General features: G+C 38.3%; 2 protein-coding genes across 2 annotated transcripts in view; both read right to left on the bottom strand.

Moving 5' to 3' along the window:
- nckap5l (NCK-associated protein 5-like) overlaps window positions 1–14,675 on the bottom strand; it is a 49,561-nt gene extending 34,886 nt beyond the window's left edge. The window contains exon 1 of the mRNA XM_028010010.1: window positions 14,497–14,675. The gene's annotated coding sequence lies outside the window, so the exon portion shown is untranslated. The remainder of the gene's footprint in view (window positions 1–14,496) is intronic.
- Window positions 14,676–16,200: 1,525 nt separating this feature from the next.
- kansl2 (KAT8 regulatory NSL complex subunit 2) lies at window positions 16,201–24,902 on the bottom strand. The gene is made up of 10 exons (XM_028011617.1): window positions 24,798–24,902; window positions 23,458–23,715; window positions 23,198–23,370; window positions 22,341–22,455; window positions 21,984–22,147; window positions 21,734–21,897; window positions 20,686–20,782; window positions 18,675–18,928; window positions 17,623–17,835; window positions 16,201–16,432 (listed from the first exon to the last, which is right to left on the bottom strand). The coding sequence occupies exons 2-10, from the start codon at window positions 23,706–23,708 to the stop codon at window positions 16,385–16,387; spliced, it is 1,479 nt and encodes a 492-aa protein (XP_027867418.1). The 5' UTR covers window positions 23,709–23,715; window positions 24,798–24,902; the 3' UTR covers window positions 16,201–16,384.
- Window positions 24,903–25,439: the final 537 nt, after the last annotated feature.

The following is a 25,439-nucleotide window of genomic DNA, read 5'->3' as shown; positions in this document are numbered from 1 at the left end:
CTGGTCTCAGATCAGCGGAGGACGGTGCTGCCTCCTTCCAGCCCCACTGCGAGCCGCACATCCAGGCTTCCTGCCAGGGGAACAACTGCACTTCTTCCTCCTCCACACCACATTTCCACATGTTAGCAAGCGTCTTTACTCCAGATACCTCAGCGACTCGTTCCGGCAAAATGAAAGGTTGACCTTTGACACGCCTGGAAAACATATTACAACAACAAGCTGGTGAGTCCGGGTCACAGCCGGTCCAATGTGAGCGCCCCCTGCAACCAGCAGGACCAGATGTGAGCAGAACCGTTCTGCTATTTTTGTTCTCGATTTAACCCAGTTTTCCCATTTTAGACACCGGTGGTTTAAATATAATTTTAGCTGCTAAAGCAACCTCGGACTTAAAACTAAACAGCGAGAGGCTGAATTTAACATCTACAATTTGCAATTTAATGCATGACTTTCAAAGCTGAATGTGTGTCCATATCAAGTATTCATTTACATGCAAAAAGCAACAGAAAAGTTTAATTTATCTGCTTCTTCATGAAAAACATGCTTATCGTTCATCACTAGTTTAGAACTATTTAAAGGGGCACATAGTGTCATTTTATAAAACAATCAAGCAGCTATGGAAACATAAGTTGCCATAAAAGTGCTGTAAATATCAAATATTACTAAAAAGAGGTTTGACTTTGTAATTTAACGAACCTTCCCTTCAGGAAATCATCGCTACATCTTTCCTCTTTTTAAAATTTCTGAAGTTTATGTTGCATCATCGTTCTACCCTAAAAAAAAAAAACAAGTTGGTGCTGCATTTACAGAGTTAAATTAAACTAAATCAGAAATTTCTGAAAATATTAGTTGTGCTTGTGCAGCTTAAGCGGCTTGAGCATAAATCCGTGGACAGGACAGCGTTAAATCTGGAACATTAACCTTTCTTTCTCAGTAGAGGTGTGTAATTTTTAATTCACTCCTCTGTGGCTCTATTTTTATAGCAGGCAGCAGTCAGATTACCGTATTTTCCGCACTATAAGGCGCACCTAAAAACCTTCAATTTTCTCAAAAGCCGACAGTGCGCCTTATAATCCGGTGCGTCTTATATATGGACCAATATTGAGCCACAACAGGTCTCGCAACTACGGTAAGCAGCCGCCGACTTCATTTTCCCCCGTGGGAGAAGAAACGGAAAAGCAGACGCCAACTTTATTTTCCCCGTAGAGGAAGAAACGGAGGAAGGCAGACGCCAACTTCATTTCCCTGTAGAAGAAGAAACGGAAAGCAGACGCCAACTTCATTTTCCCCGTAGAAGAAGAAATGGGGGAAAGCAGCCGCCGATGCAGCCAGCGGTGCAAGCTGGGTTTTGTGTAAAGACCCCAAAATGGCTCCTATTAAGAGACACGCTTACAACGCAGAGTTTAAGCTCAAGGCGATCAGTCACACAGTAGAATATGGGAATGGGCTCTTTGCACCTGCCGCGCTGACGTCACAACCGCATGCGCAAATGCGGCTCTCTTTTTTTGCTTTGAGTTACCATGACAGCTAGAAAAGACAAAGTCTTATTTCAGACGCAAATAAAACAATACTATGAACATTGCTGTCTTCCTAATATAATGGGCTTTTAAGTTTTCATGGATTTCCAAACGATCCTGAATTAAGAAGACGGTGGCTTGTAAATATTCGTCGCTACCAGTTAAAGCTAACGCCGCACAGCAAAGTTTACAGCCTTCACTTCACTCCGGATCAACTTCTTCAGCCTAAAGAAGAAGGTAAAGGAGCTTTCTGTGTTATTTCCATGGAAACACTTCTGTATTCAGCCTGAAAGAGTTTATGGGAACGAGAGAGCAGACCAGAGCCAGACAGCCGAGCAACTGATCCGCCTGTACAAACCGCTGTAAACACCGTCCTGCTTCACAAGAAACATGCAAAACTAATAAAGCGAAATAACACGGAGACCTTAAGGAACACGGTTATATTTTTCTAAAAGCAATAACTTTGAACCTGAACCGTCAGCTGAACTAGAACTCCAACACCAGAGCTAATGCTAAGCTATGGGCTCGTTGTGCTTCAGAAGCAAAAAGCCTGAACCGTAAAATCCCCGTTACTTGGTCTCTGACACTAACGACAATAAACCACGTAATATGCTTGAACATAAGGTAAAAACATTGTCCGTTAATGAATTATGAAAAATGTTTAGATACTTAGATAGCACATTTTTACAAGAAAAATGTCCGGCATAAGCTAAAGCTAATGTTAGCTACAAAGTTTAAAGAAAGTAAAACTCACCTTCGTATCTGTGTATAACAAGGCGAACATGTTAAAACCTTTCTCCAGATTATTGTCGGGGCTTCGGCTCCATGTACATCATTAAGCTGAGGTGCAAAGAGCCCATAGAGCAGCAGAGAGAGAATTTAACATGAACGAATCAATGGTGCAGAAGTGGAGGAAGCAACAGCTGTTCATTTTGGGAATGAACGGAGTTTTCAGAACGCTGGTTTGTAATCTATTAATAAAGTTTGACTGACCTATCTGACTATTTTGTCGACATTCCCTTTATCGCAGTTCCATCTAATGGATGCATAACGTAACCCCAGCCTCTACTGTAGCGTCTATTCTATGCGCCTTATAATGCGGTGCGCCTTACATATGAAAAAAGTTTTAAAATAGGCCATTCATTGAAGGTGCTCCTTATAATGCGGTGCGCCTTATAGTGCGGAAAATACGGTATCTTTATTTTAACTCAACATTGCTTTACACCAGGCATTTTTAGAGCACCTAAATGAATAAATCCTCCTCTACTCTGCATTTACGAGTCTCACATGAGCAACGGCTATAGAAAGAAAACCCCTTCAAAAAAAGACATGTGACGACTTCCTTCGTTTGTCTTCTGTGAAAACAAGCCTCAAAAACAGCTCAAGTGAGAAAAGGTCTTGACCTATTGTGTCTGAATAGGCAAAACTAAAACCGGTTTGTGACCAAATAGATGCTCCATTGTTTAAAATGGAACAATAAGTCATAAAAATGTTGGTTGTTACGTCAGCGATCTGATAAAGGTCCTCTCTGCGAGGCCCCGTCGGCGCAGACGGCGGCGTTCAGACAGACCAGAACCTGCATTCATACAGAAAACCATCGACTTCTCAACAACTGTCAAGTTCACGCGTAAGGAATACAATAGTTGGGTTTCTCTTGGCGTTAATAAGAAAAAATGAATGGAAAAAGGTACCATAACTGATAAAAATAAATATGTTCCTACATTTGTTTAATGAAGATTTGATGCATCCTCTTTAATTTAAGGTTTTCCAGGAACTAGGTGGAAAAAAGTTTACTCCACCTTCCTGTTATCTATAGCCTTGCTCTCTCTCTCTTGAAGCTGAAATCTTTGACTTTCTCTGACAACTCTGTGCTTCTGATCACTTTAAAGGTGTTTTTACACCTGGTACTTTGATTGGAGACCAAAACTGAAACATTTGTTACATTTTCTGAGTCAAACGATCCAAACCCTTTTAGCAACCCGTTCCCCTCCTGGCCTGTGGGGGCGCTGCACCAAAATCCACTGAAGAAAATAACACAAAAACCTCTGAAGAAGACACTGAGCGCAACTTCCTTCTTCACGATATGCAAGCAAAAACAAAAGTGACGTCAGATCTTAGCGGTTGTAGGATTTCTCTTTTGTCTTTGGTAAAAGACAACAAGCTATTTCTCAGATTTTGGGTTTGTTTTAGTTGTGTTTACCCAGAATGCCCTGCGCTGCAGTCCTCCAACCAACACTTTAAAGGGACAGTACTATGTAAAGTCAACGTTTTGAGCTTTACATCGTGTTATAACATTGTTATTCCTTCATCAAAAACATACCTGGAGTGTCGTCTTGATTCTTTCTTTCTTTCTTTCTTTCTTTAATCCCCATGGCAACCATTCAGCTGTACAAAGCACCTGGGTGAACCTAGCCCCGCCTTCGCCTCAGAGCACCAAGTTTCCGAGCTGACCTCTCCTGCAAGTCCCCCACTCAGCTCCTTCAAACAATCCAGCAGCAATTAGCAAACACCTGGTGGAACTGCATGTAAGCTGAGCTCATTACAGGAGCTACTGCTCAGTTTAATGCTGGTAAAAACGTTTTTAAAGGGCTAAAACTTCCATCTGCCAGTAATTTTTCATCAATATTAAGGAATTACTGACTTAAAACAAGCTCCTATATCTTACTGAAAGATAAGATAATGTTACTTGGTAACATTTTGTGATCTTGCAGTGTACAAACATCCAGAGTGCAGGGACAGCAGGTGAGCGATTTCCACACCTGGACTCCATCAGGGGTCAGCAGTTATCTCCATCCCTTTCTCCATATCCACCCAAGAGGAAAACCTATTCACGTGTGTTAACATTTCTTCTGCAGCTGCAAACAACTTTGTTCAAGTATTTTTTTGACAGTTGAGATGATGGAGGAAGCTGAAAACACTGCAGCGGCAGATAACTCAGCACTTTGTTGCAGAGGGTTTAGGGATTGGAGGTGGTGGTGAGTGTGGGAGGGCAGGCTTTAATATCCTCAATAACAACTAATGTTTGGATAAATTAAAATAATCTGCAGCGCCGCACAAAAGGAGTCCTGTTCAAGACATCCTGAATCAAGACAAAACCTCCCTGTATCACTGAGCTCTGTTGTCTGCAGCCCAAATCCCAGATTTCCAAAGCCACACTTCATCATTTCACATTTCTCCTGTACAGTAAATAAAACTGCAGCTATTAGGTCTTTTAATTCTTCGTGGAGCCAAAGGGGATGTGGCGATGAGCCGCTAGCTTTTGATTAAGCAGCATTCCAAGCCGTGTTTTCTCTGGCCCGGCTGATGAATTGGATGCTTGTTGCAGCTGCAGCAGCTGAAGTGCTGTTTGCATGAGCACAGATTCCTGCGCAGGGTGGATTTTAATGGGGTCTACACTACAAAAACACAAAACCTTACCAAGAAAATTTAGGTCCAGATTCTACTACAGACACCTTAGTGCACTTCAATAAGACAAAACTAACTTACAAGTAACTTTTCAGCAAGATATAGGGGCTTGTTTAAAATACATAATTCCTTTATATTGATGAAAAAGTTCCAGTTTGACTGGCAGATTATTTCACTTAAAAAAGAGACATTTTTCCAATTGTTATAAGCAGTGTCTCTGCAGGCTTCACCAACTCAAACTTAAGTCTTAGAAAGACTTAATGAAATTTAAAACCTGTATCATGACAGAAATGTAAAAAAAAAAGATACATTTGCACTTACCCATGATGGATGCAAAATGTTAGCTAATTAGCTAGCAAGCAAGGTTATATTAGCAGCTAGTTACTGGTTGTCTCAACCGCCAATATCGAAGATGAACGTCATCCGGCCAACTGGTGATAATCTGAAATTATCCACAATAGGCGCAAAAAAAACTAGCTAGCTAGTTTGGAAATAGCTTGTTACCGGTAGTCTCAACTTCTTTGGGTCACAGAACGCAATGACGATGTGACTCAAACTTTAGTCTGACAGAAAAGTCTTGTGAGAAACAAAAATAAATAAAAACCACATAGACTATAAGAGATTAAATAGTCTTGTCACAACAAAATTTAAGACCTATGTTTAACGTATTAAAGCCAACTTATATTTCTTTACATGGATTTAAGACAATTTAAGGCCTTAATTTTAAGATGTTTTAAGGACAATGCACCAGGAACTACTGAAGGAAACAACAAACAAGACACTGAGTGCAATTTCTTCACATAACGTAAACAAAAATGGAGTAGAGTCAGATTTTAGTGGTTGTAGGATTTCTCCTTTGTCTTTGGTAAAAGATCACAAGCGATTTCTCCTATTAGCGCTAGGCTAGCACATTTGTTTTGGTTGCATTTACCCAGAATACCCTGCAATGTAAAGTTACTTTGAGTTAGTTTTGTCTTACTTCAAGTGAACTAGTATATTTACGCAAGAAACTAGACATAAATCTTGATAGTATTTTGTGTTTTTGCAGTGGTTCTGAAGTATTCGACCATGCATATTTTCACCAGACAGAGGAATTTTTGGGGAAATTATATTGAGGATTTTAAACTTGGGTTTGATGTTTTAGATTTCCCTGATGATTTTCCCACCAACGTTCGAGTTTCTCAGTGAGGTTTGAGCTGAGGAGGTTCAGCGGGGAGAAGAATCCCGCCTGCGGGGAAACAATGCAGATCGCAGATTTCTTTGATGCCAGACTCTTCGCTGAGTGCGCGTAAACAGTTGTGATGATGATGAGGAGGATGACGGCGCCGTGTGGAGCTCTCAGTCGGCTCTGCCTCCTGCTGGGAGCTCTGCCGGATCGCGGCGGCTCTATGGGAAATCTGATGAATATTTTTCTATGCTAATGCGAACTCCAGAGGCGCCTTTGGTGCATAACCATGGAAACGACACAACCTGCGTGCAGCAGACAGCGAGGCGATAAAGGGCCGCGCTGATCGCTGATTACGTGGGGCCCCGGACCCAACCAGGCCCCGTCTTCAAAGCGGATCCGTTTATGCAAACGCAGGGGTGCATAAGCTACATATGATGACAGCAGGAGGTTCTGACCCGTCTGTAGACATCAAACCGGCTGAATTATTGTCATGTTGGTCTGTGCAACCTGGAAAACCCACAAACTGTGACCTATTAAAGCAATATTTCACAGTCAGACCGACCTTGAGCGTTCAAGGTTAGCCGGCTTTGTTAAATCCAGATGTTGCTTCATGAAACCAACCATGAAATAAACTCTGACAGCCTGAAACGCGAGATGAATAACAGATTAGCCAAGAGAGATGTCATTTTATTTTTATACTGATTTTTAAATGACTATTAAAATCCATTTTTAAATGTAGAAAAACATGAAGATTTTTCCCTCTTCATATTTTATTAACATTCTGTTGAGAAAAATATCTGAGTATGTCATTTATTTTCTCCTCTGCGGTTGAGGCGCTTCAATTCGATATGGATATTTTGATAAATCCACCAATCGGGCTTCGCCTTGCAGATTTACAGTGTTCTTTGAAGTCCGAGGTGCATTTTCTGAATTCTTCAAATTCAACCGTAAACGCAACAAATCTCGACCTTGAAAGGAACATAATATGTGCACATTCCTTGTTGGAAGCTGGCAAAATGCAACAGAATATGTGAAAAATAACAACATTTGTACCAATTTGTCTCTGTAACTCATGAAAATACTGAACTACAGTAAATTCACTCTACAGTACACTGGGTGAAAAGGACTATTTGCATGTGGAAAATGAAAACAGGAAGGGATAAAAGAGCAATGCAAAGATATGAAGGCGGGATAAAAGTTGCAAAGGGTGATTTGATCTCATTTGTCCTCGATTGTTTTCCTGTTGTGATGAAAACAAACAAGACTCATCAGGCTACGTGGAAAATCACAGTTAAAACGCCCTAAAGAAGCATCTCCTGCTTTAAAATCAATAAAAAACAAAATTCAATCAGAAATGATAAGTCTGGCCTGAATTATTAATTATCTCTACTTTAAAATCTAAAATGGCCAAACCTTGAAATGGAAAGAAATGCAGGTTTTAATGCCAGATTTATGAAATCTCCTTTAGTGAAAACAAAAGAAAGGAGATGTGTAGGTTTCACATTTGATACTAGTTTTATAAATGCAACACATTTTGTGTTTTAAAATATGGGTGTAACGCAGGTTTAAACATGAAGAAACGAAGAGTGGCATCAACTGCCTCACTCACTATGCGGTTACCTAGCAACAACGAGTCGAGTAACTTGTGGTTACCTAGCAACATCTAGTTGAGCAACTTGCGCAGCGGCAGTTTAAAGCTTTGCACTTTGCCTCATAACTGTTTAAAATGGCGTGGAGTGAAAACTGAAGATAAAAGGAAAAGTCACACCACCAGTTTGATAGCATTTCATATTTAAAACAAAAAACAATCAATAATTATCAATATCAACTGATATGAAACAATTATATTGTGACATGTTTTTTAGCTCTAGCTTGTAGCCAGCTTTTAGGATTTGATTACATGTAGTGGCTGGTGCATCTTTACCTACCACATTTTTTCCTTCCACTCAACTTTCTACGAATACAGTTTTTAACATATTCCCAATATTCAAATTTCCTGAGACACTGAATTTTAGTTTTTTATTATCTGCAATCAAAATTAAAAGAATAAAAGCTTCAAATATAAAAAATCTGTGTAAAAAATGTATTAAATAAGTAACTTATTTTTCACCATATTCTAATTTTCTGAGCTGTACTTTTGGCTGTGCAGATTCTCCATCTTGTACAACTCTTTTACCCTCAATAATCAGAAGTCAACTACCTCAAGTACAAGTAGTTTGGAGACTGCATGAAAAAATGCAACCTGGAATAACAAACTGTGGAATGTTCTCCGCTGCAGAGGAAACGGACACGGCGCATGGCTTCGGGATGCATCGGCAGATAAATTACCACCGACACCTGACCAGCTTTTTACCTGTATCTGTATAATCCTTTCACCAGACACAGCTGGGATTAAACAGAATCACAAGCAGCTTCATCAGGACACGGGAGCGCCAGCTGCAGAGCAAAATATTCTGCATCAGCAGCTGCGCTTCCTTAGCCCATAAAACTACGCAAGTTGGAAATACGAAAGTAAATTTGCTTAATAGAAACACGACAATTGTAAAAAGTTTTTTGATAAAAAGCTTTCGCGCTCGGTTGAGGTATTTCTTCAGCTGTTTCCAAATGAGTGTGTTTTGCAAAACTGCATTGGAAAAAATTTTTCATAACAAATAAGTTACGTGATCAACAACAGGAAGTTACTACTGGCAGAAACATTAAAGAAGACGACAGGAAGCCAGATTGTAGTTTGCAGAAGCACACAGTTACATCCCCACCTGAAAAACACTCCATACTTTTCCAGATTATTTGTTTTCAAATCACTCTGATGGCATTTTTAAAATGCATTTCGTTGAAATGTTTTTCTCTTTCGATTTCCTGGTTAATTTAGAACAATTGTTGTTTATGGTCAACAAAATTGACCACAAACACCGACTTCTTGTCCTGGCATTGTTATCACACGCCTATGTTAGGGGATACATCATGTCTTGCAAAGTTACAAGAACTGTTAAAGAATTTTCTCTTGAGGAATGAACCTTTTTGCAACTCTTGTAAATACTTTAACGAGCTAAACCGGTTAACGAGACTAGCATCAAAATTAAACACTTGGTCTGTGCCACGTTTCCTTTCTAATAAAGTCTCAGCAGCGAATGTGGCGTCTACGCGAACCGCCCGATGCAAAATGTGGGACAGAAATGCCTTCAGAACATCTGTGAACAATTACAGGCGAACAGAGAAAGAGTGAGAGAGAGAGAAAAAGAGAAAGAGAGAAAAAGAGAGAGAGAGAGAGAGAAAAAGAGAGAGAGCGACCCGGCACTCATGCTGCCTGTTCCGCTTCAATAAGTTGTTGGCATGACATCTCGTGATGTAATGCTGCAAAGCTTGGAAACGCTATCTCAAAAGTTGCACTGAGACTGGGCACTCGGAGAAACTTCAATCGGCACCAAACACGGGGGGCACAGACCCAAAACGTCACACCGCGAGCCCAGAGTGGAACCACATTTATCCACACACACCAACCCCCAACGCCGGGTTCAGGCTCTGCATGTTCCCCACACAGTACTGCCGTTTTCCAGCTCTGGATTTCAGGTCTGACAGATAAATTCAGAAATAAAATTATTCCCAAGCAGAAAGGTAGACTGCAAATTTTGACCCAGGAAAGTAATTTTTTGCCGTTTTCTTGCTAGCAGCTGCTGATAAGCTGCAAGAAATACAAAAAAATAACGGTGTTCTGGTTTAAAAAGTTATTTTCTTGAGGGAAAACTTATTATTCTTGAACTAAATGGACACAAGTGTACAAATTGATATATTTAGTCATATTTCTGTGTCATATTTAGTCTTTTTTTTTTTTTTTCACCAAAAAAAGCCTTTGTAGTGGTTGTCAAACGTCCGCTAATCTGAGAATCTGCTAGCAGCGAGGCGAATTTCTGATTTTAGCATTTAGCGCAATTAGCTTCTTCTTCCAACGACTTGAAGAATTCTTAAGAGTCAAGAAAGAAAACATCATATTGTCAAACATTCTTCAACTTTAAATTTACAAAACACTTAAGTAAATTAGCACTTTACTTAGCTAAGAGCTAAATAAATGTTTTCGAAGTTTGCAAAAGTGCTAAATGAATTAGCTCCACTGTCAGCTAATTAGCTATTACTGATTGTATACTTGGGGCTGTAGATTACGCATCCATCCTGTGGTAATTTTATGCATGTCAGCTCAAAGATGCGTTAGGCTAACGTTTGTGATGCTAACACAAGCGCAGCGGTTTCTGTGCGTCCATTATCAGTTAAACTTGGTCTTCATCTTAAAAAGTAGATTTTTACCTTCAATACGTCAAACGTTATTTTTATCTGTATCAAGCTAAAAATAAATGTAAATATAACAACATTTATTACAATCTTCATGAACTAGACACAAAAACAAAGCCCACAACACTGAAGAAGCATCTTAAATAAAGATCTCCAAAAGTCTAAAATGATAGAATTGTGTTTTCTTCTGATTACGCTTCAATCCAATGTTTCACTCTTTTGTTCTCCACCTCAAAAAGACTTTAAATCAAAAATATGTCACCAAATTGTGAGTCATTTTACTAAATCAAAGAGGAAAGTTACATTTTGTGTTCCACTGCTAACTGACAACACGATCTGCAGAGCATCATCATCATCATCATCATCAAAAAGTGAAGAAAGTACCAAAGTTTCCCATTTATGCTGCATCATTATCACTTTTATTTGCTTTTATCGGTCAGACAGGAATGTAATAGAGTCACAGAAGAATAATTTAGGTTTATATTATAGATAAAACAAATCAGGCTCAAACAACAAGGTCTTTGTTTAAAATGAGCCTTTTTTTAAAATGTGGTCTTCGCAGATGTCGTACCTGATATTCAGTGTTCATCAGAAGCTGCCAAAAGCAGCAAAACTGAAACACTAAATCAGCATAAAATCTAGAAAAGAAAAGCATTAGGATGAGGATAAAGCAGCCTGCAAACACTAAAAAATTCATCGAACGTTTCAGCAGATCTTCAGTGAAAGCTAAATATTTTACAGCCCAAATTCTTCCCAGTCATTCCACCCTCGTTTCTTCTGAAGTCAAGCTCACTCTTTGTTCAGAAAAAAAAAACAAAAAAAAACAGCAAAACGACAAGACAATGAAAACAGCATGAGCACATCTCTGGCCTCCAACCAGCAGTGCCGAGATCATTAAGCTCCGAACAAAAACAGACCCTTTGATAACGCCACAACTATTTCATAGAGGTCTTAAACCCCAGTTTAATCTCTGATTGGCCCAGATATTATTGGCATTATCAACACATGTGTTGGTGGTGATAAAAACACTTTATGAAGTGAAAACAAACAAGGAAGAATCCGCTCCTCGTGACAGGGAACCATTGAGAAAACGTGCCGCCTGATTAAAGAAAAGCAGCATTGTTAAAGCACAAAGCAGAACCACAGACCCAGTCAGACTCAGACGCTGGCCTGTTTTCTCATCCCTGCTCGCCTTCACTGAGAAAATCCTGATGTCTACAAGTTGAGCTTCGATTTTCTATTCTTATAGACCTTAAAGGTTCACTTGTTTCTGCTTAGACGAAAAAGTACCAACTGCTGAAATCAGGATACCTTGGATGTCAAACCAACAATAACTGAACGCTGAATAACTTTAGTGGCATTTTCCAGACTTCTTAAAACTGCAGCATGTAACTTTTATAAAGAATATGTTTTTTACATATTTGGTAAAACTCTCACCATGAGGGGACAGTTTGTTGTGAGACAGATAATCTGAGAAAAGATCGATCTACCATTGACCTCCGATTGTGGAAATTTACGTAAATTCATGGAAACGCGCAGCTCCTGACCAAAACAACCAATCAGAGCCTGGAGGAGGGTCTTAGAGCTGCCAATCAACCTCAAGTACTCACTACTAAATGTGCTAATGGTGGAGAAACAACTCACCATTACAGGAAAACCGTTTATCTGCTGTCATTGGTGGCTATGCTAACTTCACAAAAGGAGGGATGTGGAGAGGCAATGAGCAGCACCACACAAGATTGTGATTGACAGCGCTAAGACCCGCCTCTTGGCTCTGATTGGTTGTTTTTAAGTTGGCACTGGGAGATAGCAAATGAGATAATTGTTTTCACAGATTATCTCTCTCATGACATACTGTCACAACATACTGAACGTTTATATATATATTTAAATATATATTTATTTATAACAAATATGTAAAAAATACTTTTTATATACTGCAGCTTTAATCCTGGTCATTTTCAATAATCTACTCAGTTTACTGTAAATAAAAGCTATTTTATGACTCAAATAAATCATCTTTGCCAAGAGGAAGTTAAGTTCTTTCCTTAAACATTGAATAATTCTTCTGTGAAAATGCAGATGAAACTCTCGTTGCACCAATCTTTGACATTAGCCACTTCCTCCAGTTTGATGCTATTCATGATCCCGGAAATTCACACAAAATCAACAGGATCCAGCGTTTTTTCACATTAATGCATAATTGTGCGTTCATAGAAATTTTTCCACTAAAACATTGAGTTTCAGTGACTGATAACTCCCACCTGCAGGTGGCAGTATTTAGGTGTACACTGCTTTTTTTTTTTTACCTTGACAAGAGATCGATGCGGTAAGTAACAAAAAGTTATATCAACTGGTATTAGCGCAAAGGGCCCAACAATTTATTGTGCACATGTAGCAATAAGTATAACTTTTGGAAAGGTTTGATGAGGGGAAAAAATAGCAAAATTCATTGTAAATATTTCTAAAGCAGCACCACAAAGTCAGTGACTTGTGAAAACCACCCCAACTGTGAGAGTTTTTCAGGTTTTATAATAGAAAATGCTGATGGAAATTTCAAAATTCTAAATAACTTCCTAATTTTTTGCAAAAAAATAAAATAAAACTACGCTTGCTTGAGGCAGTTTTTGGTTTTTCAGAAAAAGAGTAAATGCTGTAAAGAGACAGAAACAACATTTTCTGAATAATTTCGGAAGCAGGTGACGTAGCACTGGCACAAAACTCAGAAAAATGTATAAGCCCAGATTTCTAAGTTGTTTCTGTGTCATCCTCTACTTCCTGTTTATTACAGCCAAATGTAGCGTCAACATCTGACAAAACTATTGTTAGCCTGTATGATTCGCTCCAAACCAGTAGATGGAAAAACGTCACATTTTCTTTATTTTTAAGATTTGCATGACAGCTGGATACAAACAAAACCATCATTAGAGAGGCATCAGTCCTTTCACTAAACACTTGGAGAGACCGAGAGAGGTGGACCATATGGACTAAAAGTTTGATCACAATATTTGTGGTTCTATTGTGATAACGATATATCTGTGACTGTGTGTTGCAGCAATCAGAGTCCCACAAACACAAATGCTGCTGACAAAACATTCCCATTTATAATAAGGTTCTTTATGACACCATTCATATAAAACGTTATTTATATCATCAAACCACCTTAAATTTAATCATATTTTCAAATTTATTAATATTTTCACAGAGCAAATAGTAGAAAGAAATGGGAAAATTAACAATTTAGATAGTTTTTGAGAGTCTTAAACAATTAAGAGGAATTTATATTGACAACAGCAAATCAAAATTCTTATCGTAATAAGAAATTTATCAAAATAAATGATAAACAAGACAATAAATGCCCAATTCCATCTTGAAGCGTGTGTTTTTTTTCAATAAGGGGCTTTATATGCATATTCTTTAGAATATAAATTATTGCAACATTTATTTATTCATCCAATTTTTCCTACTATTCTGGATTCTGGTCCCCCCCCCCTTTCTGACCGCCCCCTTTAAAAACCTCCTGGAAGCACCCCTGCACACAAGGGAAGTGACATTTTCTTTACACTTTTCTTTGTTCAAAGTAATTCTTCAATATCTAAATTCATTAATCCATTTTCAGATGAGCTATTAACGCTTGTTATTAATGTATTACTTCTGATTGTGGAGCATCACTGCTTTCAAAGAAGCGCAGCTGATTTCCATCATAAATAAGCTGCAGGATGAAACCAGAGCCGCACACACCAGTTCCTTCTCTGGGTTCCTCTTTCTGGGTTTCGAGGCTAAATAAAACCTTACATTTCAGTCCTGAACGCGGATTAAACCCACATTTGCTCTAGAGCTAGAAGTGTTGGTAAAATGGTTGTATTTTCTCTTTAAGGACGGGCCCTGCAGACCCAAACACTGCGCCGAAACGAGTCCCCTCCGACGGGGAGAGAGAGCTGAAACGCCCTAAAGCTTCTTCCACAAACAGCAACGAAACGCTCAGAATTAAACATCCATCATGAAACATTAGTGCAGACCAGAGCAGAGCTTCGCTTCACCCGCTACTGTTACGGTATTCCTGCAAAATCTCGGCCGCCGGGCGAGCATTTCACCACACAGAAAGTGCGTTTTTCATTTTGCGCTCACCTCATCCGGTAGAAGCGCGTCTCCTCCGGATCATGGCTGATAAGGATGAAAAAATCTCCAAATGTTTGGCGTTTAAAAGCGGCTTGTGCTCATTGTCGCAGCGGCGGCTCCAATGCAGCCAGCGGCCGCTGTGCCCTCCTCTGCCTCGGCGTTGTGTTCTGTGTTTGGGTCGGAGGAAAAGTGATGTCATTGCATGAAAACGGCCGAACCCGCCCCATTTTTTTCCCTTTTCTTTTTTTTTTTTTTTTTTTTCTGAGGTGGCTCCAAGAAGCTGAGCTTTACTGTAAACCTAGAAACTATAACTGGGTCAGAACCAGAGGTGGGCAGAGAATTGTACTCAAGTAAAAGTAGCACAACATGTTTTTACTCAATTAAGAGTAAAAAGTATCTGGTAAAATGTCTACTGATTAAAGTACTGAGTAACTCATCATTACTGACAATGCATCCAAAACCAAACATGCATCAACCAAAGAAATGGTCAAATCAGAAATAACATGCTGCCAATATTCTAGAATCATCCATCATGCCCATGGATGAAGACTCAGAGAGAACTCTGACTGTAAAGGCAAAATTGAGAAACGTTGCCATGACGATGTGCTGAAGGCGGAGTCTCAGAAAGAGCAGGAGCTTCTTAAAGAGACAGAGGCCCAATTTCAAAACATCAAATTTCCTTTAATATTTGATAGTTGCAGCATTTTGCTGATAGTTGCTGTTGAACAGTTACTTGATTGCACTGCAATCAAGTAACTGCACTCCTAAAACTGCACACATGGTGCAGTTTTAGGAGTCTTTATAGACCCTCTGATCTGGGAATACATTGAGATCCTGTAAGAGCGGTAAAAGTCTGGGTTTCCCTCCTGAACCTGAAAGAAGTTTGATAAATTGATGAAAAAAGTCTAGAAATTCTCTTCTTATGTTTCAGGATCCAGTAGGAACTCTAGTTCCACAACATTAGTTCCCCAGAGTGAACCGAATGCAACCAACATTGCTGGAACTAAACAAATCTACAGTTTCTCACAACCTGGGGAGGAATTTTAAAGAGCACTTAGCTGAAATCTCCTCAACGAGAAACGGCTTTATCAAATATGTTCCCCGTTTAATCCACCAGATTTAGTTTTGCTGCATAGTTGGACATCTTACAGAAGCTTAGCAGGACTAAAACAATGAGAAAATTGGATTTTGAGGCACCTGTTGAGAACATTAGCAAAAAAATACAATTACCAATAAAAGATTTTTACTGGTAAGAACCACTCAGGGGCAAAAATTATTTATTTTTTCCATAAAAATCTAAAGTGATTTTGTTGTGAATTATTACATTTTTACCTGTTAAGCAACAAACATGTAATAATTTAATTGAAAAGGTCCAAAAGTTGTCCAAGTTTTTTAATTTGTTGATGAAGATATTATTTGTAGTTTATTCCCAGCAACATATACAAAAACTGTCTTGACTAACTGTGTGACTTAATCTGTTTTACAGTAAAATATTACTGGAGATTTGTGGCCCTACTTACTATGAAATTAAAATAAAAGCAAAAACAAATCTCAACGCAACTAATGACAGAAAAACACTTGTTCTGCACCTAAAATTTTCCATTTAAGATATAAATTTGTCATTGAAAAACCATTCAAAACTAGGGACCACAAATGGCCCCCGGGCCACCCTATGAACACCACTGCACTAAAGTAAAGACAAATACAACCAGCTGACAGCGTTTGGTTCCTCTGTCACCTTTTATTACAACAAACAAACACTTGAGTACCACCAGGTACCAGATCAGAAGATTACCAATTCACAGAACCAAATTATCTGGAACCAAAAGTAGCAGAAAAATAAAAAGGCCTCTGTTCATCGAGGAGCGTCGCCGGCTGCCAGGTCCAGGTCTTGGGCCTAGCTGTCGGTGGCGTCTTCTTCTCCTCCACCTATGTCTGACACCACCTGAGGAAAGACACCAGAAATAAATCAAAGTTTTTTCTACGAGAAGTCGGCCATTAAAAATCCACGGCAGTAGCAGTTCTTCTAGCCGCTTTGTGTTATGAGACAAACTGAGAATCAAAACTTTCACAAGAACTGAAACGTGACATTTATGTTCAGTAACATAAGTTGGGGTTTTTCTGCTCTGGTTGTGCGACTTTAACAAGTTTGGTTACTCAACTCAAACGCAGCAGGCTTCATTTATGTTATTAACAAACAAGTTTTAGCTAACCATTAAAAATCCCCATTTTTAAGACAAACCTCTACATATCGACACATTTCCCTTTAAAAGAAGAGCTGATGATCAATACAGCAACAACAACTCCTGGATTTTATGTCCTGAAATAAATATAAAAGTTACATATGGCAGAGTAACCTTAAAAGATTTCTGTAAAAACAGCAGGAAATTAAAAGCCCCAACAACAACAACCAGAAACTAGACTTCAAATTACTAAGACAAACAAAAACTAAGCAGAGTTTCTAAATTATTCAGTTAATCTTAGTTGGCTTTAAATGCTCATTCAGTTACAATTAGATATGCTTTTTATGGATTATTTTTCTTTCAGTTAAGGAAAATGTTTTTTTTCCTCATAAACAATATTAACCTTAAAGGTAAAAGCTTAAACACTTTAGGTCCAGGATGTGTGTGGTCTGCAGAGACATTAGTGGTCCTTTTCCTGACATGATATATGATTATGGTGTCATTATAAATTTTAAAGCCATCAATGCCTTGAATAACATTTTTAGTAGTTTTAAATGATTGTTATGCAAAAAAACAAGATGGGGGGTTATGTATACTCAGAAAATATTTATTTCCTTACATAAAAACTTAAATAACTAGAAACAGGAATGTACATTTTTATTTTTGGCAATAGTTATGAAACTAAAAGCTTTCTTCCAAACATCAACTTCATGAAACACCCAGTCAGAGAATGACTTTATATAATTATAGTCTGATGTGTGTGAAACATAAATGTCAAAGCTGTAAAACAGGAACAAAGTCATTTTGTTTATTCAAATATGAAATTAAATGGTCAAAAATAATTAACTACTTCAAAATCATACCATCTCTTTGACCAATATTAAATCTAATCCTTTTATGAGGATTCACAGAGGAGTCCAGAATGATTTTCTCGGTTGAGCCTCAAACTGACCTGATCATCCATGATGGCGTCCATGTCTCTTTCTGAAAGCTCGTGTCCTGAGGTGTCCAGGTCCACCTGGTCCGGGTCCGGGTCCTCTCCGGTCAGGATGTCCATCGGAGCCTCGGCGATGGCTCTGATGGTCTGGTCCTCCAGGGCCAGGGCCGTGTCAAACTGCAGGGGGGACGGGGGACCCTGCATGCCGTCCCCTTCCACGTCCAGGTCCTGCAAAACACACAGCAATGCGTCATGAGGACATAATCAATAAAAGAGGTTAAAAAATTAAACATTTTTATTCACTTCTGCATCAATGAGCTGAAATAACTCGTTTTAATAAATTATAATTAAGCTTGTCACGATAAAGTTATTACGATAAACGATAATACTGTTGTTTTGAGACAATATTTAAGTAAAAATAACAGTAATGGCATAATAAGGCAAGAACACATCCTCAAAGATGAATAAACTTGAAATTCTAATGAACATTTAACACTGGAACTGGAAGAGATTTTAAATATTCAGAACAAACAAAACAACAGAAATGACAAATAAAATTAATTATGGAAAAAAATTGTCTTTCGAAAAAAAAAAAGATCTACTTGAGGTCAAAGCAACAGACGGAAAACTTATCATCCAGGTTTTGGTAGAAAGAAAGAAAGAAAAATAATAAATGATGCAAATGGAAATGATTGAGCTTGTTTTCATTTATTGTGCGATTAATTGATTAATTGCGACAGGCTTAATTGCTGTTTCATTTTCCCTGTTAGGTCTAATTAAAACATGTTAGCTGCTACGCCACGCTGCAGGCACCAAGTATCAAAGATGGATAACCTTTGCAAACAATGTAGCTCAGTTCAACACCTCAACGTCACCGCCTGCTGCTTAAAAAGGGAATCAACTTGCCAAATATTTACACCACCTAATTCAATTTGATACGACAGATAAATTAATTGCCAAACTAATTTTATTAATGGTTAGTTTTTTGATTGTTTTGGTTTGTGAAACGATTCTGTTAGCAGACGCTTGCGTCATGGTGGGTGTGTATCGGCAAAGGTCAGACGCACGTCGCTGAACTCCAGCGGGAGGCTCTCTGTGGGCTGCAGCTCCGCTGCGCTCAGGTACATGTCCTTGCTGGACGGGGTGAAGGGCTCCTGCGGTGGCGGCTCCTGCTCCGGCTGGTACATGGGCGGCGGCAGGGTGAGGTGCAGCGGGCATCGGGGGTCGTCCGACTGACCCATGTGGACGGTCCGGTCGCAGGGAGCGTCTTTTAGTCCCGGGCAGATTTTAAAAAGCACCTGGTTGCTGTCCTGGCAGATATCTGAGCAGCAACTTGTTGAGGAAAATTAGAAGGAATTCACACAGAAACTTGATTAAAAACCCAGAAAAAACAGGAAAAATACACAAAACTACAAACCTATAGACTATGATGTGATGTGTAGCATTTTCATGAGAAATTTAAAAACTAAAAACAGAAATGAACAAAAGAAGATAGTTTTAATTCTCATGAGATTTTTTTGATCTTACACTTTTTAAAATCAAAAAATAGAAATAATTTAGGTAATTTTAACTAACCTAAAACAAGAAAAGTTTGACCTGATTAACTTTAGACTGTGAGAAAAAAAGTTTTGTCTTTATATCATCTTTAAATTTGGCTTAAACTGTACATACACTTTCCAAATTTGGGCTTTTAATGAAATGCTACATTGCATTTTATTACCAAACTATGCAGTTTGAATATCAAACACTTTCAAGGACTTTATACAGACATCAAGCACTTTCCAAATATTCAAAACATCTAATTGAAATTCAAGCATTTTTAAGGATTTCAAGAACCTGCATGAATCTTTGTTTCCGTAGGTTTTATGTTCAGACAAAATGTATAATTAACCAGCAAACAATCGGCACTATAATCTGAACAGAATCTCTTAAACTGAAATCTGGCTTCACTTACGTTATCCTGAATTTTAAAAAAAAAGCAACTTAAGGAAACGTTAGGGCTGGGAAAGAAATCGATTTAATCAATTAATCCAATTTTTGTTTTATGAAGATTACATTTTTTGAATACTTTTTTTCCCTCAGAGTTCCCTGGAGTGATGTCATCACGCCCAGGGCGGCCATCTTGTCCAACATGTGTGTTTTGCAGCTGCTGTTTATTTGGTCTTTGTATTCAGGCCAAGTCTATGACGGACTATTAGAGCCAGACTACGCTATTCAACATTTTTAATTTTGCTAATACAATCATAGTATTACAAGAATAAAGTTGAAATAATGTGATAATAAAGCATTAATATTACCAGAATAAGTCATAATAAAAAGAGAACAAATTAATAAAGAAACAATTTTATGAGTCTTACATGAAAAATAAAATATTTTAATAATGTTGGATCTTATTAAGTTATACTTTCGGTGTTGGTTTTACATATAATTTAATTTCCCTTAGAGAAATCCAAAGTATTTTTGGATTTGAATGTAATACTTCAAATTTGAACACATCAGCATCAAATTATTGATGGACTTTAAAACAACTGAGCATTAAAACAACTTTTTTCTTGCAATTTCAAAACATTCTTTTGGTAAAATTGCTTTATTATTGACCTAGTATTATGATTATATTCTCATAATTACATAAGGATTTATGTAGTTTGGCTCTAATACTCTATTGTCCAACTCTCAAAAGAGATGACTGAAATAAAATCCACTTTTTGAAAATATATTTCTGTCATTTGTAATAGTTTTTATTTTTTCAAAAAAAAAAAAAAATTAAAAAAAATGGGGAAAAAAGATTTAATCTGGAAATGAAATAAAGAAAAAAGCCACATCGCCGAGCTCTAGAAATGATTATTCCTTCCAACTGAATTGATTTAGTCCCGGTAAATCTGGGGAAAATCAACAGACCATGGGAAGGTTTTATTTTGGGCTCCTTTCTGAGAAAACTAACAGCTACTGCAAGCTGCTGCTTTTGATCCGAGCCGAAGCAGAAAGGAAAGGTAAAAAAAAAAAAGTTAATTAATTCAAAACACACAACAACAACAACAACTCCACTGTGTGACTCAACATAAGTAGAACGAAGGATACGAGAGAGGCAGTGTCTGGCCACCGGGAGGCAGGGGTTGGTGCATCTGACTCCATCAACGAAGGCCATGCAGATTTCACCCACGGATCTCATGTGGAGCTGCAGCGCAAAACAGGAAATATCAGGAGAAAGAAATGCACCAATTAAAGAAAATCATAAGAAATAAGCCTGCATGAATGTTAAAAGAGAAACCCCCCCAAAAAGATACCAGAAATATGATTGATGTGGTTCAGTTGGAGCTGGTAGCATGACTGCCGAGTGGTGGATAGAAACCACTGAAAACCTACTCAACAATAAACGAGGCTGCAACACTTTAAATGAGTAAAATTGTCAAATTTTTCCAATGGAAACGGATTTGTGACTTATGGTAGAAACAAACGTAATAAAGGTTTTGTCTGGTTAAAAAAAAAAAAGGAGTCCACTTTGTAAATATTGAAAAGTCTGGACTAGGCCTGTCACAATAACAAATTAAGCTGGACCAGAAATTGTCTCAGGAATCATCGCAATAAAAAAATATATTTTGGTAACTTTATTTGTCAGGTTGTGAATAAGACTGTCATGACTCTGTCATAAACATGACATAACACCTGTCATGAACATGAGTAAGTCTTCATGAATATTTATGACTCTTATCATAAAGTGTCATTCGGTAAATCATGACACTTTTAATACAAAGCTGACATTATTCAAAATGTCTTTGTTATGACAACTTGACATTAACCAAGAAATCATAATCTGACCAAAATTTGTTATAAAAGTATTACTGATTAAACTTTAAAAATTATGTAGCTTTATGTTATTAAAGCTAAAGTTTAGCTTAACATTGATATTGTAAGCTGAGCAATAAAATCAAGATTTAGGTCACATTTATTAAAAAGTGTATAGTCAAGTTTAATAAATTCATTTATAGCAGATCTGGATGCATCAAGGTCTGCTGGATAGGTGTGGTTCTCAGAGAGAATACAAAAGCCTGGTACTGAATACTTTGTGTTGTAACCAACACTTTCTATGGCAAGACTTTAATGAATCCTTTCATGATGATTTATTCACCTGAGAGGCTCCCTCTGTCACCGCCTGCCTCCTCTCCCTGAGCTGCCGGTGCAGCAGGGCTTCCACTCCGTACCGGCGGCGGTATCGACGCAGAGCTTTCAGCTTCTTCAGGTTCTCCCTCTCCTTCATGGAAAGACCTTCAGGTCCCGTTAACAGACTGCTTCCTGAAACAAAAATACAAAACGTGTTAAAAAACTCCATGGGAACAGATCTCATCTAATGCTTTCTGGCTGCAGGTAGTTGTAGTTACCTAAGGTTTCATGCTCCAGTTTACGGTTTTGCAGGTATCGGCGCTTTTTCTCCTTCAGCAGATGCTGCAGGCGCTTGAACTGGTCGATGTACAGCGACTGCAGCCTGATGAGCTTTTCTCTAGTGATCAGAGCCACTTCCTCTGCTGTGTAAACCCCTGCATGTCTGCAAAGGTTATCGAAAAGAAATCTAAATTAGCACAGATATAATACGAGAGGATAACGTTAAATACTTTTGTAAAATAAACTATAAGAAATGATTCATAGGTCGGAACAGGAGTTCAAAATGTTAAACTTGTCAACTCTGCTACACATAAAACATTTAGGTGAAGAAAACATGGCTGGACATTTCGTCTTACTTCAGAGGATCTTCATGATCGCTGTCAATACTGTCAGCCTCGCTATCAGGATCTCCTCTCCAGGTCTGGTCCAGCACCAGTGGGCTCTGCTCCTCTTCACTAAGACTTTCTTCATCTGCAACAGAAAGAGAGATTAGACTAGAAACGATTGATTGTGATGAATCAGTTATTAAAATAATTGCCAATTACGTTGGTAATCAACTAATCGTTAACTGGGGTATGCAGACAGAAAAGGGGAATCTACTGAAAAAAATAACAACATTAGAGAATATATAAACAATATAAATATTATGCATTTAAGATTAAACAAAGAAACCTTCATCTGTAAATATTTTTTACCCAGAATTCCTCAAGTGGTAGCTTTTGGCTTCACCAGATTCAAATTCTTTAAAAAAGAAAAAAAATCTATTTAAGAACCTTTTCCAATCCGATTTTTAATCGGTTAATCAAAACGTTAATTACCAGATCAGCCCTACACTATATGGATATGTAGGAATAAAATGATATGACAGTTTTTAATGATCAAGAGTTCACTAAAGGAAATATGTTATTGCCCTCAAAGAAACAAAATGCTTAATTTATCATTTAAAAATGGGATTTATTTATTTGTATATTTTATTGTTTTTCTAGGCTTAAGTGGTTAAATAAAAAATCTGCAGAATTTGGCAATTTAGTTATCCGATTAATCATCTGAATAGTTGAAAGATGAATCGATTAATTAACCAATTGCCAGCTCCAGCTGTAAATTAGATGAGAAAATACACAGCATTCAGGTCTTGAACTAAAATTATGTTCAGGACCTAAACTAAACGTAAATCCTCTCACATTTAAGTTTGCAGACAAACCAAAGGTCTTACCCAGGATGCGGCTGGCCTCAGAGCGTCCTCCATCTAGACTGTGGGTCTCCGATCGGTTGAAGCAGCTGAGTTGGGACAGCAGAGCCTCCGGAGACGGACCTGAAGAAGCCTTCCTCATCTGAGCTCGCAGAGCCATCGCATTCCTACGAGCATGCTCGGCACAGAACGTCACCCTGCAGCAGAAGCATAAGAAAATTTTTTAAAACGTGTTTGAATCAGTGAGTAGCTAGGAGGATGAACCTTGACCTTCCTCCACATACCCATCTTTCCTGTCGGCCTTCGGAGCAGCGTTTGGGCAGCGCTTGCCATTTTTGGCAGAGACGTAGCTACAGTGCTTGTAAGGGGCATTCTTGTCCTCCAGGATGTGTTTGATGCAGAAGTCGAAGCCCTCGAGGCGAGGCTGGGTGCAGGGCCGCTGGGTGAAGGCGCAGGCCTGGGGCTCCTGCGGTCGGGCAGTCTGACTCACCCGGTTGCGACTCGAGGGCAAAACGTGTATTCTGATTCTGTTCATCTCAAATCTGGAAAGAAAAGAGAATTCAATATAAAGTTGATATATTTCCGGATATTTTGTTATTGTGGATGATGATGCTGTGGGCAGGAAGTATCTCCAGTAGCAGTCAGTTTCGCAATGAGCCTGAAACAGCCTCTGACTGAAGGCTGTCATTCAGCAAAGGCTTCATAACTGTAGTAAAATGCTAACAACTCAATTTCCAAAAAGCAGAGACAAAACTGAATTTCCTGATGGCTAATTTGCAAAAACTTTAAACTGTTTGAGAAACACAAGTTTAAGGCAATAATTTTGGTACTAAATTCCTGAGATCTAAACCCTTTGAGCTTCTTGGTTTATGGGTTTATCTGTATTATTCCACCATCTATAACCACAAACACCATGTGATCAGTTTTTCTTTTCTTAAATCTATCCTACAGTAAAGTTACTGAGCCTGTTTCTCCCTGTTAAAAGAGAGTTAATCCTTTCAACTGTTGCCACATGCTTGCTTAGGAGGAGGAATTGCTGTCAAGATCACTGGTTACCAAACTTTCCAGATTCTGACCCACAAAAACCTTTGAAGCGGGTTAGTCAGCTCTGATATTTGTTATGAAAGATAATAGAATATTATTTAAAGAATCTTAGAGCTACAATCATATTAGAAATATAGATTTAAAAATGCGTTCATCATAAGTGTAACAACGTACAGTTAGAAGTCGTTATTTTCTACGGTTTTAATACGCGGGTAAATGCCAGTTAACCTTTTACACAGATAATTAACGCAACTGTTAAACAAAAACAATAAAAGCCGCACTAATAACGATATCACTTTAATACTGTATATAACTGTTATACAGTGCGGTTTGACAGCTCCAACTCCGCGCTACAAGCTTTAACCCGCCTCTTTATACTGCGTCACTACTTCAGTTGAAGAGTCGCCATCTTTGTCTGGCTGGTAGCATCATCAGCTAAATGCTACGTTAAATAATTCTCGTCAAAGAGCACAGGTTTATCAAACACGGCCAAAAATCAGCTGCCATACATTATATCGCTACAACATGTAGAAGCAATGCTCTGAACGAAGCCTTGTTTAGTAGTAGTAAAGCTGCTTACCCTCCTGTAGGGACGTCCGCACAAACGAAGAGTCCCAAACTACAATAACGCGACTTCTCCCCGGATTCCCTGATTACAGCCAATCTAGCCCCACCCACTTGCAACGCTGATTGGTTAGAACAAAATGTAAGGCTCATGATTGGCTAATCAAGTCGCCACTCAAACTAGAAACAACTCGCTTTCCAACACGCCCAATAAACAGAAATTAAAAGTCCAAATCCCTTTTTCTTAAAATATTTATTGACTTCCGGAATAAAGCAACCACATTTTATCAAAAAACATTGTTCACATATAACTTATTAAATGAAAAAAAAAAATCCAATTTCTTTATTTTCAGACCTGAGTGTCAATAAAAACACCAAGAAATGAAACATGAAATTATTGTAAATGTGATTTTTGCATTGTTAGGTTGCATGAGTGTCTTCCATTCACCTTATATATATGGTCTTAGTATAAAAATGAGTCATTTTCTCACAGCATGTTAATACTTCAACTGAAACATTTGTCCCAATTAGATAATTTGTTTTGGAAATCTACTCTAGTAGCTTTACCATTATACATGTAACACTTTGTCGATTTCATCGTAGGCTCACCTACAAAGATAAATATTCAGTGCATTCACCATTTCCCTGTTACAACTAA

The sequence above is a fragment of the Xiphophorus couchianus genome, chromosome 24 (genome assembly GCF_001444195.1).
Source record: "Xiphophorus couchianus chromosome 24, X_couchianus-1.0, whole genome shotgun sequence".
Lineage (NCBI taxonomy): Eukaryota > Metazoa > Chordata > Actinopteri > Cyprinodontiformes > Poeciliidae > Xiphophorus > Xiphophorus couchianus.
Note: the sequence above shows the minus strand (reverse complement) of the source record. Positions and strands in the feature narration are given on the sequence as shown.

What these genes read in the sequence shown, in the direction of transcription:
- kansl2 (XM_028011617.1), bottom strand. Translation starts at nt 23,708, where the DNA reads ATGAACAGAATCAGAATACACGTTTTGCCCTCGAGTCGCAACCGGGTG. An exon ending in GATCATGAAGATCCTCTGAA is followed by an intron (nt 22,148 to 22,340) that starts GTAAGACGAAAT and finishes TAACCTTTGCAG; the next exon opens with ACATGCAGGGGTTTACACAG. An exon ending in TCCCGCTGGAGTTCAGCGAC is followed by an intron (nt 17,836 to 18,674) that starts GTGCGTCTGACC and finishes TGTGTTTTGCAG; the next exon opens with GACCTGGACGTGGAAGGGGA.